Below are 14985 nucleotides of genomic sequence, written 5' to 3' on the forward strand. Positions count from 1 at the left end.
CCCCGTCGCCGCTCCGCGTGACCGGCCGCGATCCCGGACGCCGGGACCGCCCGCCGGACGGACGAATCCGCTGCTGCGGGCCAGGGGAGGTCCCTAAGCGGCTCCTCGCCAAGGAGACCAAGGTAGAAGGTCAAGAAACTGCGGGGGCGCTAGAAGGGGAGTGGGGCGCTCGCGGGACGTCACTTTTCTAGGTTCACGTGATCTCCCCGGGCGGAAAGAAGCTCAGGAGACGCGCGCAACGGATTGGCCAGGGCCGTGAGGGGCGGGATTGCGCCTGCGCCGTGGGACTCCGCTACGGGGGGGGAGGTGGGGGGGGGGGGGGGGGGGGGGGGGGGGGGGGCGGTGGGTCTTCCCGGAAACCACTAGGGGAATGAGTGTTGAGGGTCTGGGGGTTGAGGGTAGTGGAGGAAAGCCATTGGTTTTGCTGGAACCCACCCAAATCGGAGCAAAAGGGGACCGGGACAAAGGTCACGTTCATTGCCATCGGCCAAAAATATTGCCGACTTGACTGACCTCAGAGGCATGGGATGCGAGGGCCTGGTCCTGCGAAGTTTCCCCGTTTATGCAGTGGACATGGATTTAGAGCGAGAGGGAACAGTTCCAGTTTCTCTACATTTATAATCGAAGACTTTTCCCTCCTAAACCGGCAGGTCCTAGAACATTTACGATAACAGACTTTGGTCTGCGTTATCACTGTTGTTGTGGGAAACAGACGTACACCAGCGGAAGAAGCTCTAGCGTTGCATTTGCGAGGAGTTCACTAGCCTCTCGGGCAACCCGCTGTCGCCAGTTGGTTTTTTAGTGCTTATTCCTTACAAAATGCAAGGTGGCGGGCTGGAGAAGTGGCCCAGCAGAGCGTGTGTCTAGCGTGCTCTCAGGCCAAGGTTTGATCCCGAAGTACAACAAACTGGGCACGGTGGCACAGGCCTGCAACGCTAAGTGGAGGTCTGAGGATCTAGAAGTCGAAGGTCATTCTCGGCCGTATAGAGAGTTTCAGGGCAGCCTGGGCTGTGTAATGCCTTGTTTCTAAGAGTCTTTAAGGGCTAAGTTAAATGCACTCGTTCTTCGTTTGACTTAACGGTCTTTTGACTTCATACCACAAAGGAGACCTACACTTTTTCGTTACCTCTTAACTTGCCCTTCTAACAACATAGGTGAGACTCTTTCACATAAACAGTACAGAGACTGGGTAAAATGAATGAAGGCTTTATCTTGAGTACCAAAATTAAGGGAGCCCACAAAATTCAACGTTTTAATGCATTGTTTTTTCTGGGTGCAGGAGATGGACCTCTGAGCTCTGACCATCCCCAGCCTCACAATATTTATAAATTCAAAAGAGAAAATAAGCAAAATACTGAAAAGTGAAATAAAGACTATATTATTGTTGCTGACCGTACCTTTGGCTCGGGCTCCAATAAGCCTGAGCAAGACTGTTTCCAAGGACACTCCCCAGGGCACTGACGCATTGTTTAGTTTGGTTATTGTGAAATTTATTCCTCTTATCAAAAGCTTATATCCCAAATACAATTAACACAAGCTATTGATGAGCTGAAACCCAGGTTATTGCTTGATGGGGTAAAGGGGAAAACACCACACAAGCAGACTCTTGGCAGGGAAAGGGAAAGGTCTGGTCAGACCTGCTGACAATTGCAAATTTGACCTGGCCTGTTGGCATAGGTCTGGGATCTCAGCCACTTAGGAGGCTGAGGCAGGAAGATCACAAATTCAAGACCAACCTGGATTGCAGAGAACTGATAATTGGTTTAAGGCAGCTCTTTCAACTATGGGTCTTAATTAGAATTATATAAGAATCACAGTACAGGTTTGGTGTGGCGGTGACACCTTTAATCCCACCCCTCAGGAAGTAGAGGCAGGTGGATCTCTGAGTTCCAAGCTATCCTGGTCTACACAGTGCATTCCAAGCCAATCAAAGTTATATAGTGAAGCCCTGTCTCAAAACAAGAGCAACAAAGAATCCGTTTACATTTACAAAATTGTAAATGGCAAGATGAGATTCAGAAAGCCTCCAAGAGCTGATTGGCAATTAATGTTGACGTCATTAACCTGGGTGGATGGTCCAGGAAGAGCTACAGATGCTGAAGAAGGCAGAATTCTGGCAGATTAACATTCATGTGGCTAGTGAGGTATGGCTTTAGCTCAGGGCCCAGCAAGTGTGGGATGGGTGGTTTTGATTTTCATTCTCTTCATGCATCTCTTCATCCATTCATACTTAATATTGCCCTCAGAACTGGTAGGAGCAAAGGATACTGTCCTCAGTCAGAATCCCTGCCCTCATAGGGATGATAATTTGGTAAGAAAAATAGACTAAAAAGAGAAACTAAAAATTTCACTATTTGAAATCTGATTATTCAGTCAGCTGCAATGAGTGAAATAAATCAGTGTGGAGGCGCACAGTGAGCAGGGCAATAGAGGATGCTATGTTTGAGGTAGAGGGAGAAGACCCCGCTGTCAGAGAGAGAATTAAAACATCTGAAATAGAAGGGACCTGGAAGAGAAGAAACAGTCACGGGATGGCTGGGGAGAAAAACTGTTCACATTTGGTTGGCAAGATGGCTCAGTGGATAAAGATACCTGCCTCCTGAAGATGCAAGCCCACAGGCCTGAGATCAGTTCCCAGAACCCACATAAAGGGTTTAAAAGAAGAGACCCAACTCCATGAGGTTGTCTTCTGACCTCCACTTGTGTGCTATAACATGCATTTGCATATACCGATAATAAATGCAATCGTTTATCTTTCTGTCAGATGGCAGAAGCAGGGAGATCTCTGTAAGTTTAAGGCCAGCCTGGTCTGCTACATCATTTTGTGAGTTGCGGGCCAGCTAGAGCTACATGGTTGATTCTTTTGTTTGTTTCAAGACAGGGTGTCTCTATGTAGCCCAGGCTTTCCTGGAACTCACTCTGTAGACCAGGCTGGCCTCAAACTCAGAGATTCACCTGCCTCTGCCTCCCAAGTGCTGGGATTAAGGCGTACGCCATCACCACCTGCCTGCTACATGGTTTTTGTCTAAAACTAACATACTAAAACCTGTTTGAATATCAGGATGAGCCTAGGTACAGGTCCTGAGTTGATTGTGAGCAGAGGAAGAGGGAAGGGAAATAGAGGCTAAAGCTAGGCTACTTCATACCCCATGTGGCACCAAGGGCCAAGCTAAGACCGAGTTCTGTTGGTTATAGAGAGAGGTCACCTTTCGTACCGTGTATAGGTAGTCCTGTAGTCTGACCAGCAGTTATGTGTTTTTCTTTTTGACCCAATCACAGTAAGAGAATAAAGAAGCAGTTCACCTTTCACCCATATTCTCTAGTTAACATTTTATTATAGTTGCTTTATCTGTCACCTGCAGGTCAGCCTTATTTATTCAATCTCTATTTTGGATCTGTTTGAGGAAACTTTGTGGAAATCCTCCTTTATTTACAAATATGCAAGGTTTTCCTGAAAATAAGGACATTTGCAGAATGATTATGGTTGCGATAACTTAATGTTCATGCAACACCCCTGTCTAATCTACATTCCTTTCTGTGGCTATACTGGTGCCCGGTTCTGTCCTTTACCAGATGTTTTACTCATCTGGAATCTAATCTAGCATCATAGGTGATATTGTGTTACCTGCCAGGGGCTGTTGCAAAATGCCACAGAGTGACTTAAATAAAGGACATTTACAGGCTCATTTCAGAAAGCAGGAAATCCCAAGTCGGAATATCCACAGAGTGTCATATAATAACATATACTGTAAACACAGCAGTTGGGAGGCTGAGCTAGGAGGAGAGTTAGAAGCCAGCCAGATAAAAGAAACTGTTCAAGGACTGCAGAGATGGCTCAGCAGTTAAGAGCACTTGCTGCTCTTGCAGAGGACCTGAGTTCAGTTCCCAGCTCCCATATCAGTTGGCTCACAACTGCCTGACACTCTGGTCCCAGAAGACTGACACCCTCTTCTACCCTCCGTAGGCATGCATTCTTGTACATACATGTACATGAAGAAAAATAAAATCTTTTTTTAAAGTAAAGTTAAGGGATAGAGAGAGAGCTCAGTGGTTAAGAACCCTTACTGGGGGTCGAGCGCAGTGGCATGGCTGGGAGCGCTCGAGAATGGGTCTGGCTAGGGCCGCTGACTCGGCCTGCCGGCGTGGCCAGTCTCATGACCCGGGTGGTGATTCTGTAGGTACGGCCTCGACATGCAGAACGACGCCGGCGAGTTCGTGGACCTATACGTGCCGCGGAAATGCTCCGCAAGCAACCGCATCATTGGTGCCAAGGACCACGCGTCCATCCAGTTGAATGTGGCTGAGGTTGACAAGGTCACAGGCCGGTTTAATGGCCAGTATAAAACCTATGCTATCTGCGGGGCCATTCGCAGGATGGGCGAGTCAGATGATTCTATTCTCCGGTTGGCTAAAGCGGATGGAATTGTCTCAAAGAACTTTTGATCAGAAGAGGTCGGGAATATTTGTCATAAATAAAAGTAAGAAAGTAAAAAAAGAAAAAAAAAAAAAAAAAAAAAAAAGAACCCTTACTGTTCTTGAAGAGGGCCCAGATTCCCAGCACCCAACGTAGATGCTCATAGACAGCCCTAACTCCAGTTCCAAGGGATCTGATGCCTTCTGACCGCCATAGGCACCAGGCATACAAGTGCTACACAGATGTACAGGCAAGTAAAACACCAATACACACTTAAAAAAATAACTTTAAAAAGGAGTTCTCGGGCTGGAGAGATGGCTCAGTGGTTAAGAGCATTGTCTGCTCTTTCAAAGGATCCAGGTTCAATTCCCAGCACCCACATGGCAGCTCACAACTGCCATAACAATTCCATGGGATCTGTAATGGCAATTCCAAGGGATCTGACACCTTCACACTAATGCACATAAAATAAAATTAAATAAATTATTAAAAAAATCTTTTAAAAAAAAGGAGTTCTGGGATGGACTACTGTTAATGTAACTTTTATTTACCTGTTTTAAGTGTCATCTTGGAGGCTTACTGCCCCCATCTGCTAACCTAGACCTAGTCCTCGCCTGCGTACAATCTAATCTAGACCTAGAATGTTTTCAGCCTCTGAGACTTACTGCTGAATAAGCTCATCCTTTCTTGTTCTTTCTGAATTCTGGCTGGCTGGTTCAACTCAGCTGTTCAGTTGAGCTCAAACTCTTCTCCAAGCTGAGGGATTCAATCTGGCTTCTCTCAGCTTCTGACTTTTGCTCTGCTTGGCCTCAAACTAACTCTAGCAGTGTGTTCTAATCTGGCTCCTTCTCATATTCTGTCTTCACCTGTGTCTAGCAGCCATGTTCTGAATTAAAATTCCCCTACAGATTACATCCAGTTTCTGCAGTTCTGGGGACCCAAAGCATGCTGGGCAGCGCTATACCAGCTGAGCTCCGTCCCCAGCTGCCAGCTGCAGGCAGGGTACACTGGGACCAAAGGCACAAACTTCTGAGGTTACCAGCCTGTAGCCAGTGTTTAATGAGAGCAAGTCGGGCTCCTTTATTTCTGTTTTATCCATAGCTGTTCTCAAGTGGCTGGGGCTGGAGAGATGGCTCCGCAGTTAAGAGCTCTGGCTGCTCTTCCAGAGGACCTGGGTCGGATTTCCAGCACCCACATGGTGGCTCACAAATGTCTGTAACTTGAGTCCCAGGGGATCCTTCACCCTCTCTGGATTCTTCCGGCCTTTGCTCAAACTTGGTGCACAAATATACATGCAGGTAAAATGTACACACACAGAAAATTAAATTAAACTTAAGAAAAGTCAGATGGCAGATGTGAGCGGTGCTAGGGCCCCTCCGGTCCACAAAGATAGAACACATATATGCATCTTTTTGTTTTGTTTTGTTTTCTGAGACAGGATTTCTCTGTGTAGTCCTGGTTGACCTGGACTCAATTTGTAGACCAGGCTGGCCTTGAACTCAAAGGTCACCTGCTTCTGCCTTCTGAGTGCTGGGATTAAAGGCGTCGTGTGCCACCATCACCCTGCTAATATGTGCCTCTTCACAGACCTTTGCTTTGTGACATTGATGGAGAGTGGAGATTACAGTGGGAACAGTACTCCTCCTTGTAGCTTTTATTTATGTATAATGTATATGTGTGTCAGCGTGTGGTGAAGGGTTGTATATTAGCATGTGAGCTCATGACCTATAAAAAGAAAACTTTCACTTTCATAGCCCTTCCTGCTGGGGCTACTCCTCCAGGTGTGGCTGGTCTCTCATGTGTGGTGGTTGGCTTGGTTTACCAGGAATCTTCAAAAAAAAAAAAAAATCCATCCCAACTATTTGGTTCCTGATGCCAAGGATGCTGCCTAAGCCTGGGATCTATTACTTTCCCTGGGAAGTCAGTGATGGCCAAGTCCCTGAAGGAGGCACACTACGAACGTTCGGCAGGTAAGGTTCATCTCCTCACGTGGCAGGGGATGGCTAAATAGCTCCCCCCAAAAACACTCAAGTAAAAAATTTTTTTTAAATAGAATTTTGTCTGATATATATTTGAAAAGGGAGGATTGTGACAAGGCCTTACTGTGTAGCCCTAGCTGGCCTGGAATGAGCCATGTAGTCCAGGCTGACTTCAAACTCACAAAGATCCTTCTGCCTCTGCTTTTTGAGTGCTGGGATTAAAAGTGTGCACTACAGGCCTGGCTGTGTGTGTGTATTTTAATACAAATAACCCACAAAGAGTAAAGAAAGTAAAATCACATATCATTGTCCAGACAACCGCTGATAACTTTTATGACCTTTCTGTACTTTCTCATGTGTATATGGTGAGTGATCATCTGGCTAGATGTGGGTACCCACGTACATATATATATCCCGTGTTAGTTGTATATTGTTATGTCACAAATCACCTGAGAGTAAAGTGGCACCAGGCATGGTGACACACAGCTGTAATCCTAGCTTGGGTGGCTGGTGTAGGAGGATCTCAGGTTCAAGGGCTGCTTGGGCAGCTTGGCAATGTATTGTCTCAAAAGAGAAAAAAATAAGCTGGGCATGGTGGATCATGCCTTTAATTCCAGCACTTGGAAAGCAAAGGTAGGTGAGTTCAGGGCCAGCTCGCTCTACATATTGAGTTCCAAACCATCCAGGGATTCATAGTGAGGTTGTCTCTAAAATAATTTACGAAGTGCAAAGCAAGAGTAAGAGCTTAAGAGGCATAGCTGGGCATGGTGGTGAACACCTGTAATTCCAGCACTCATGGAGGCAGAGGCAGGCGGATCTCTGTGAGTTCCAGGCCACCCTGGTCTACAAAGTGAGTCCAGGACAGTCAAGTCTACACAGAGAAAACCTGTCTCAAAAGACAAGAGCAAAACCAACAAACAAGAACTTGAAAGGCAGTCACCTCTCCATCTAGAGGACAGTAGGGTCTATTGATAGACAGTAGATCTATCTGATCTATTGCCTGTGTTTTATTTCTCGGGTCAGATTGAGGCTGATCATGGCCTCTTCAAACCTTTCTAGCGAGGTGGTGGGCTTGTCTGTGATTAGAACTGATTACACTTCCTGCGTCCTCCAGGTTGTGCCTCTATGACATGACACGCTCCCTCGTGACCCTGACAGCACCGTACAAAAATGACCAATGTCAGCTGCTTGTCTGTACCAAGTTGGTGGAGCCTTTTGAGGCGCATGTGGACTTCCTGTACATGGTTCTTGGGGAGCTGGAGCATGAAGACGGTAAGTTGTGCTCCCTGAAGCCTGCTTCGCTTGGGCTCCTGAGCTGGGGTGTGTTTTCTGTAAATCGAGGGTGCACTGGACATGGGACACGTGCATTTAATCTCAGCACTCGAAAGGCAGAAGCAGGCAGATCTCTGTGAGTTCAAGGCCAGCCAGGTCTACAGAGCAGGTTCCAGGACAACCAGGGATACACAGAGAGACCTTGTCTAAAACAGAAATGAAACAAAAGAACCAGAGAGTTGTGGGGCTGGGGAAAAGGCTCAGTGTGTAAAGTGCTTGCCATACAAAAGTCAGGACCTGAGTTTGGATTCCCAGAACACCCTGAAATGCAATAGTTATCATCTGATTCCAGTGTCCCTACAAAGAGATGGGAAGCAGAGACAAGAGCCCAGACAGCTGTACACAGTGGTGAGCAAGAGACCTCCCCTCTGGGTGGAAGGCAAGGCCGGATTCCAAGGTTAGCCTCTGTCGTCCACACATGGCATGCACAAGCCCACACACAAAGAATAAAACAATGAAGCAGGCCATGTCAGAGAGAGCCCTCACTCCCCTAAAAAAAAAAAAAAAAAAAAAAAAGAAGCAGAAATGGATTGTTCCTGTCCTGTGACCTTGTGGCATTACCATTACTTATAGATCAGGTCAAGGACTCTTGTCAAACAGGTTTGACTAGACTGGAATGGACCAGACATGTGATGCCAAATCAGAAGGAGGGACGGTGAAGAGTTGTCACCCTGGGGAAGTGATGAAAGAGAAGTCACAGTTTTCTGAGGGTCTCTGTGTGAGGTAGTTTGCTTAGGCATTTCCTAGTATGCCCACCACCCTGTAATCTAAATCTCATGGCTACTTCATGGAAACCAAGGCTCAAAAGAACATGGGTCTGTAAGAACAGGCCAGGAAGTCAAGTTAAGAGAAATAAAATGCAAGGGGAGGAATAAAAACGGTCTGCCATAAAACAATGAAGGCAAGACTGACCTGTGACCAAGGTGACAGATGCCTGGCATTCATCAGTCCTGGGTTCCATCCACCCTTTAATAATAAAAAATAAAATAAAATAAAGCCCAAACCATACGGGCTATGAGAGGGACCAGTGACTTTTCTCTCCTCCTGGGGCTTATATGGCAGTGTGTATAAGTGTGTGTGTGGGGGTTATTCTCTTTCTTTCAGCATTTGCTTCCCTAACCCTTTATCACATAAAGTATGTTCACTGTAGAGAATGTAAAGAGTAAAAAGAAACAGGGCAGGGGCCTGGGGATGCAGCTCGGTAGAAGAGCACTTGCCTGGCACGGGCAAGGCCCTGTGAGTTGCCAACAGTGCCGAGATGGAGGGAGAGAAAAAGGGAAGAAACAGGAAGCAGTCATCTTTCATCCTACCTAGAGGCAATTACTGTTACCAACTTCCTTTCCAGTTTTGCTTCATTAGAGAAAATGCCTCATTCTGTTGTCCTGTCTGGTTCACACTGATCAGCTGATCCTCTTGCCTCAGGCTTCTGGGTAATCAGCACCATAGGTGCCTGACGCCGGACCTGGCTCCAGCAGTCTGTCTGTCCATTCTCTCAGCAAACAGCAAGGAGTCTTATTTAAATGGACAGGACAGAGGGCTGAAGAGATGGCTGGCTCATCAGTTGAGAGCACTTGTTGCTCTTGCAGAGGAAGAACCCCAGTTCAGTTCCCAGCACCCACATGAGGCCTGACACCCATCCATAACGCCAGGCTCAGCACATCCGACACCCTCCTCTGGCCTCCACGGGTAATGCATACATTCATGCAGGCACAACAGCCATACACATAAAATAATAAAGTAAGTAAGTCTTTAAAAAATAATTAAAAAGAGACAGTCCAGGACCCACTGCCAGGGAGCAATAGGCAACTTGAGCTTGAGTGTTCAGAGGCCTCCAGTTACATAACCCTGGGTGACCATTCAGCCATGACAATAATGACACCAAGACCTTTTAATATTCCAAAGCTCAAGCCTTAGCCAGGCAGTCTTTCCTCTATGTCTCCCGGCAAAAAGCCTTCCCCTTTCTGCCTCCCTAGTGCTGGGACCAAAGGCGTGTGCCACCATGCCCAGCTTTTGTTTTTGTTTTAACAATTTTTTAAAAATAATTTATTATTTTTATTTTATTTACATTGGTGTTCTGCCTGAGTGTATGCCTGTATGAGGGTGCCAGATCCTCTGGAACTGCAATTACAGACAGTTATGAGCTTCCATGTGGTTGCTGGGAATTGAACCTGGGTCTTTTGGAAGAGCCAGTACTCTTAACCACTGAGCCATCTCTCCAGCCCCCAGCTTTTGTTTTTAAGTTTAAAAAAATTAAAATTGGTATTTATTTATTTAGTGTGTGTGTGTGTCTTCAAATTAGCTGTATAGCTAAGGCTGGCCTTAAACCTGTGATTAGAGCTGGAGAGATGGCTCAGCAGTTAAGAGCATTTGTTGTTCTTACGGATGACCATGGCTGCTATGATACATATTTCTAGTGCCCACATGGCAGCTCACAACTGTCCCTAACTCCAGTTTCAGAGGATGTGACATGCTTGTCTGGTCTTACATGTGGTGGACAGACATACGTATAAACACATGTAGATAAATATATCTTCTAAAAATACCCTGAAAACGTGTGGTCCTCCTCAGTGTTGGGATGACATGCATGTGCCACCAGGCCCAGCTGTGAACATGCCTCCCCTCCCCATTTTCTTGCTTTGGGACAGAATCTCTCACTATATAGCCCAGGCCAGCCTGGAATTTGTGATCCTCCTGCCTCTAACTCCTGAGTACTAAGAATTCACATATGTGTACCCACAGCTGGCTAAAATTTTAGACTTCTCTTAGCATTTTAAAAATGAATTAAGCAAGCCGGACGGGGTCGTACACACCTTTAATTCTAGCACTTAGAGAGGCAGAGGCAGGCAGATCACTGTGAGTTCAAGGCCAGCCTGGTCTATAAAGTGAGTCCAGGACAGCCAAGGCTACACAGAGAAACCCTGTCTCAAAAACAAACAAAGGCCATGGTAGGTTGTAATTCTGGATTAATTACATTAATTAAATTAATTAATTAATTAGGGAAATTAATTAAATAGTAATGATTTTAATTATATTGGATTTAATAAAAGTCCCTTTTACTTAAGATTTGAAGGTCAGAGTTCCTGCCCTCATAATTGATTTGGGGGAGATATGAGAGGCGGTACAAAGGGCCTTTTATCTTTAAAAACAAAAGCAAAAAACCTTATTTATCGTGTGTCCACACACTCTTTTGTTTGCCTTGGCATACATAATGTGCTTGCTTGGTGTTCTTTAAGGCCAGCCTCCTGTTTGATTTTTTTTTTTTTTCTTGACCTTTTTCTGCATTTTCTGAGTACTTCATACATGCCACTCTGATCTGGAGTGAAGAATTAAAGACAGAGCAGTGGGTGGAGTCCTGTGTTGCCTGAGCGCGGCCATACCTTTCCTGACCTCTCACCTGGGCAGAGGGTACACTGTGTGGCTGCTGTCAGCCTTCCTGGGCTTGGTCTTACGTCCTGTTGGGATACAAAGGTCCATCGAGCATGGGTTGTGCCCTGTGTCTAGGTTGAGAGGTTTGAGGACAAAGGAGAGTTGGTTAGAGGTACCTTTCTGACACTTTTGCATCTAAAGCCAGCCAGGAGACTGGTGTGAGACAACGCCAGCTTCGTGATCAACAACTCGGACCGGACACCTCCTGGCACCATCCAAGGCCCCATGGGTTCCTGTCTGGACATGGGGTGCTACCTCCCTGCAGTCTGAGGGCTCCCTATTTTGTCACTACCAAATAATCACACTTTGTATAAGCCTCACTGGCTATAACAACTGGCACTTTACAAATCTCATTTTGTCTATTGTAAGCTGCATGGCGGTGGCTCATGCCTTTAATCCCAGTGCTTGCCAGGCAGAGGCAGGTAGATTTCTGTGAGTTTGAGGCCAGCCTGGTCTACAGAGTGAGTTCCAGGACAGCTAGAGCTATGCAGAGAAACCCTGTCTAGAAAATTAAAAACAAACAAAAAATGTAAAAAAATGTTGACACATGGTGATTGTAAGTACATATTATGGGGCACAAGGTGACATTTGAGTCCATGGTAGGTAGTGAACATCTCTGTAGATGTGGGTGTGATGCTCGAAAAATTCTCTGTGCTAGCTATTTTGAAATATTCAGCTAGTTGGCAACATGTAGGCCTATTGGTACAGGACTGTAATCCTAGCTACAGGAACTTCAAGGCCAGCCTGGGTATCTTGGCAAGGCCATGCCTCAACAAGTCAAGAGCAAAAAAGAAAAAGCAAGCTGGGGGACCCAGGTCACAGTTCAGTGGTGGCAACACAAAGGTAAAGCAATTTTTCCCGGAGAGATGGTGCAGTGAGGAGGAAGGACTTACATGTTACATGTTCGATAAACAAACGCCTGAATGATTTTCACAGGGAAGAATTTCTAGGCAGATAAAGGAAACTGCTCAATGAGATAAGACTTTGAAGTCATTGTGTTCTGTGGACCAGGGAGGATGGAGGCAAAGGCTGATCCCTACAATACCAGAAAAAGTGGCTGAGAGTCACTTTGGGTCCACTGAGGGGACAGAGAAGCTGAGAGAACAATGCAGGGTCCCAAGGTCCTGACAGGGCTGAAGAAGGCTGCAGTGGGAGTGAAAGGGCAAGAAGATGCTGAGAACAGAGCTTTACAGCAGGGTGGAAGATTCTAGAACAACCAGTTCAAGGTGCAAGATGGGTGTGGGAGGCAGAACTGGAGCAGAGGTGAACAGTGCGGTATCAACGGTTATGGTTATCAGCGGCAAAGGGACAGGCGTGTAATGTAAAACCTGAGCAGCTGGTGAACTCTGGACCTACCTCCTGCTCAGTGGGGTGTGGGGTCGGAGCCCCGGTGGGGGTGGGGGGACCTGTTGGTCTGGATATAGTCTGTCCCAGAGAGAAGTTGGAGTATTAGATGGACAGTGGAAGAGAGGGCCAGTACAGCAGAGGGCATAACAGGAAGGACAGAGGACACAGGAGTGTGGGCAGGGATGAGAACAGGGTGGGATTTGGGGTGACACTGCAAGGACAACCTCTGATGTAGTCAAGGAAAAGGAGAGCAGTGCAAGTGTTCTGCATACAGCAGGTGACAACTGTGTGTGTGCTGGTGCTTGAACACGGGCCTCCGGTGTGCTCGGCAAGTGGTCATGTTTTCACCACTGTCAGATGGTCTCTCGTGTACAGTAAACTGCCCTCAGACCGCCTATGCATTGGAGGACGAACTTCAACTCCTGACCCTCTACCTCTGGGGTGCTGGGATTACAGATGTGTGCTACCATGCTCATCTTATGTGCTGCTGGAGGGGACGCAAACCCGAGTGGGTGCTGGGCAAGTGCTGGGCAAGAGCTGCATCCCCAACCTTTTCCTTTCTTTTAACGATCTATTTTAAGTGTGTGTGTCTTTCTGTCTGTCTGTGTCTGTCTGTCTGTGCACATGTACAGAGGTACCCATAGAAGCTAGAGGCCTCAAATCCCCCTGGAGCTGGAGTCAAATGGTTGTGAGCAAATGGACGTGGGTGTTGAGAACTGAACTCAGGTCCTCTGCTCTTAACCACTAACCCATCCCCCAGCCCCTCATTTTTATTTTTAAGGTAAGTTTTTTGGCAGGTCCAAAGGTCAAACCCGGGGCCTTGCTCCCAATAGACAATGGGATTTTTTTCTCTCTGCCACACCCCTCCAAGAACTAGAATTCTAGGCAAGCTCCTTCCTGCCTGATTTGTCTCACACCTTCTCTCCCTGTTAAAGCTGAGGTCACAGACAGCGGTCTTCAAATGATCCACACCCGTCTTCACGCCTTCCCTCCAGAACCGGCTGAAGCACCTGGACTGCCAGCTGCCGTCTGGTTGTACCAGCGAGAAGCCATCTATTCTGTAGACACTTACTCTGTTAAAAAGATAAAGCCAACTAAACTTAGAAATAAAAGTAGTGGAGCTGGATAACTGGTTCAAAGTGGAGAGTGCTCACTGTGCTTCCTGAGGATCCAAGGCTGCTTCCCAGCACCCAGAGAGCTCACAGCCACCTGTCACTCAACTGCAGGGGAGCCAATATTCTCTTGGGGCCTTCATAGGCGCCCGCAACTGACCTTTGCTACTTTGTGGGTCCTTACCCCCCCTTTATTCCCTTGTTTCAACCCCTATTTCTAGATACGGGAAGGATAGAAAAGAAAGATCTTTGAATCTAATTTCTTTCTTGTTGCTTGTTTGAGCACAACTACTAACAAACCAAAACCAACCTCCCACTCCTTCTAGCGGGGCTTTAGCATTTATAAACCCTCTGAAAAGTTCCCAGAATGCCAGACATCACACAATTGCAGAAACTATCTGCAGCTGGCAAAACCATGCCTCTGCTAGAGCACGAGGCAAATCTTAGTCAGCTGCTGGGAAACAACCCCATGTCCCCACAGCTGGGATTAAAACAAAAACATACTCTTACATTTCTGTGTTTTTTTAAAGAAATCCAAATTCCAGAACTCACTCCCGGCACCTGCATTCATGTGTGCATACCCGTATACAGAGACACACATATATGCCTAATCTTCTAAAAAAAAAAATGCAAGCAAACACTTTTAAGGGTCTTTGAAATGTAAGCAAATTTCTAAGAAAATATTCACACCAGCAGTTTGGAAACATTTAACATAGCATCATGTTTTGAGTTCCGCATCTTCCTGCTTCTCATTCAGGAACTACCCCCTTCCTGCCCCCAGCATTGGCATTCACAATCGAATCAGGGCCTCCTTCATGCTTAGCAAGGGCTCTCAATAAACTCACCACGCTCTCCATTTTTGTTTCAGTTCATTTTGTTTTGAGACAGGGTGTCTCTATTGATGTCATTCTGGCTGTCCTGTAACTTGCTATGTAGACAAGGCTGGCCTTGAACTCACAGAGCTACTCCAGCCTGGAACTCCTGAGTGCTGTGTATGCACCATCATGCCTGGCTTCCCCTCCCCCCATTTTGCTGGTTGTGTCTTTACTTGGTTTTTGTGGTGGTGGTTGTTTCTAATTGTTTATTATTGTGTGTATATGTGTCTGAGTACAGGTTTCCACAGGGGCTAGACCTGGAGTTACAGACGGTTATGACCACCTGACATGGGGGGGTAGAAGTCAAACTCAGATCCTCCAGAAGAGCAAGTGCTCTTAGCCGCTGAGCCATCCCTCCAGCCCCCAGCCCTCTCTTTTGATGTTGTGACCACCTGATTCTGTTCTTGCAGCTCTTACAAACCCTTTAGAGCCAAGTGTCCCCAGACTTCTCAGGGTGGTGTAAATGTTTGAGTAACATGTCTATATAACATAATGTCCAG

General features: G+C 46.6%; 2 protein-coding genes across 2 annotated transcripts in view; both read left to right on the plus strand.

Annotated features, from left to right (window-relative positions):
* The first annotated feature begins 4 nt into the window (after nucleotides 1–4).
* The window catches only part of Ten1 (TEN1 subunit of CST complex), a 16127-nt gene continuing 1146 nt past the window's right edge, over nucleotides 5–14985 (plus strand). Inside the window, 3 exon segments of the mRNA XM_055592194.1 lie at nucleotides 5–122; nucleotides 6240–6384; nucleotides 7508–7665. Of these exon segments, the coding sequence (XP_055448169.1) occupies nucleotides 6287–6384; nucleotides 7508–7665 (256 nt within the window). The 5' untranslated portion in view covers nucleotides 5–122; nucleotides 6240–6286.
* LOC129665499 (40S ribosomal protein S21) lies at nucleotides 4116–4488 on the plus strand. Its single transcript, XM_055592195.1, has one exon. It carries the CDS (start codon nucleotides 4192–4194, stop codon nucleotides 4441–4443), a length of 252 nt encoding a protein of 83 aa, XP_055448170.1. The 5' UTR covers nucleotides 4116–4191; the 3' UTR covers nucleotides 4444–4488.

This window comes from Psammomys obesus, unplaced genomic scaffold (assembly GCF_907164565.1).
Source record: "Psammomys obesus unplaced genomic scaffold, mPsaObe1.curated_primary_1811, whole genome shotgun sequence".
Classification (NCBI taxonomy): domain Eukaryota; kingdom Metazoa; phylum Chordata; class Mammalia; order Rodentia; family Muridae; genus Psammomys; species Psammomys obesus.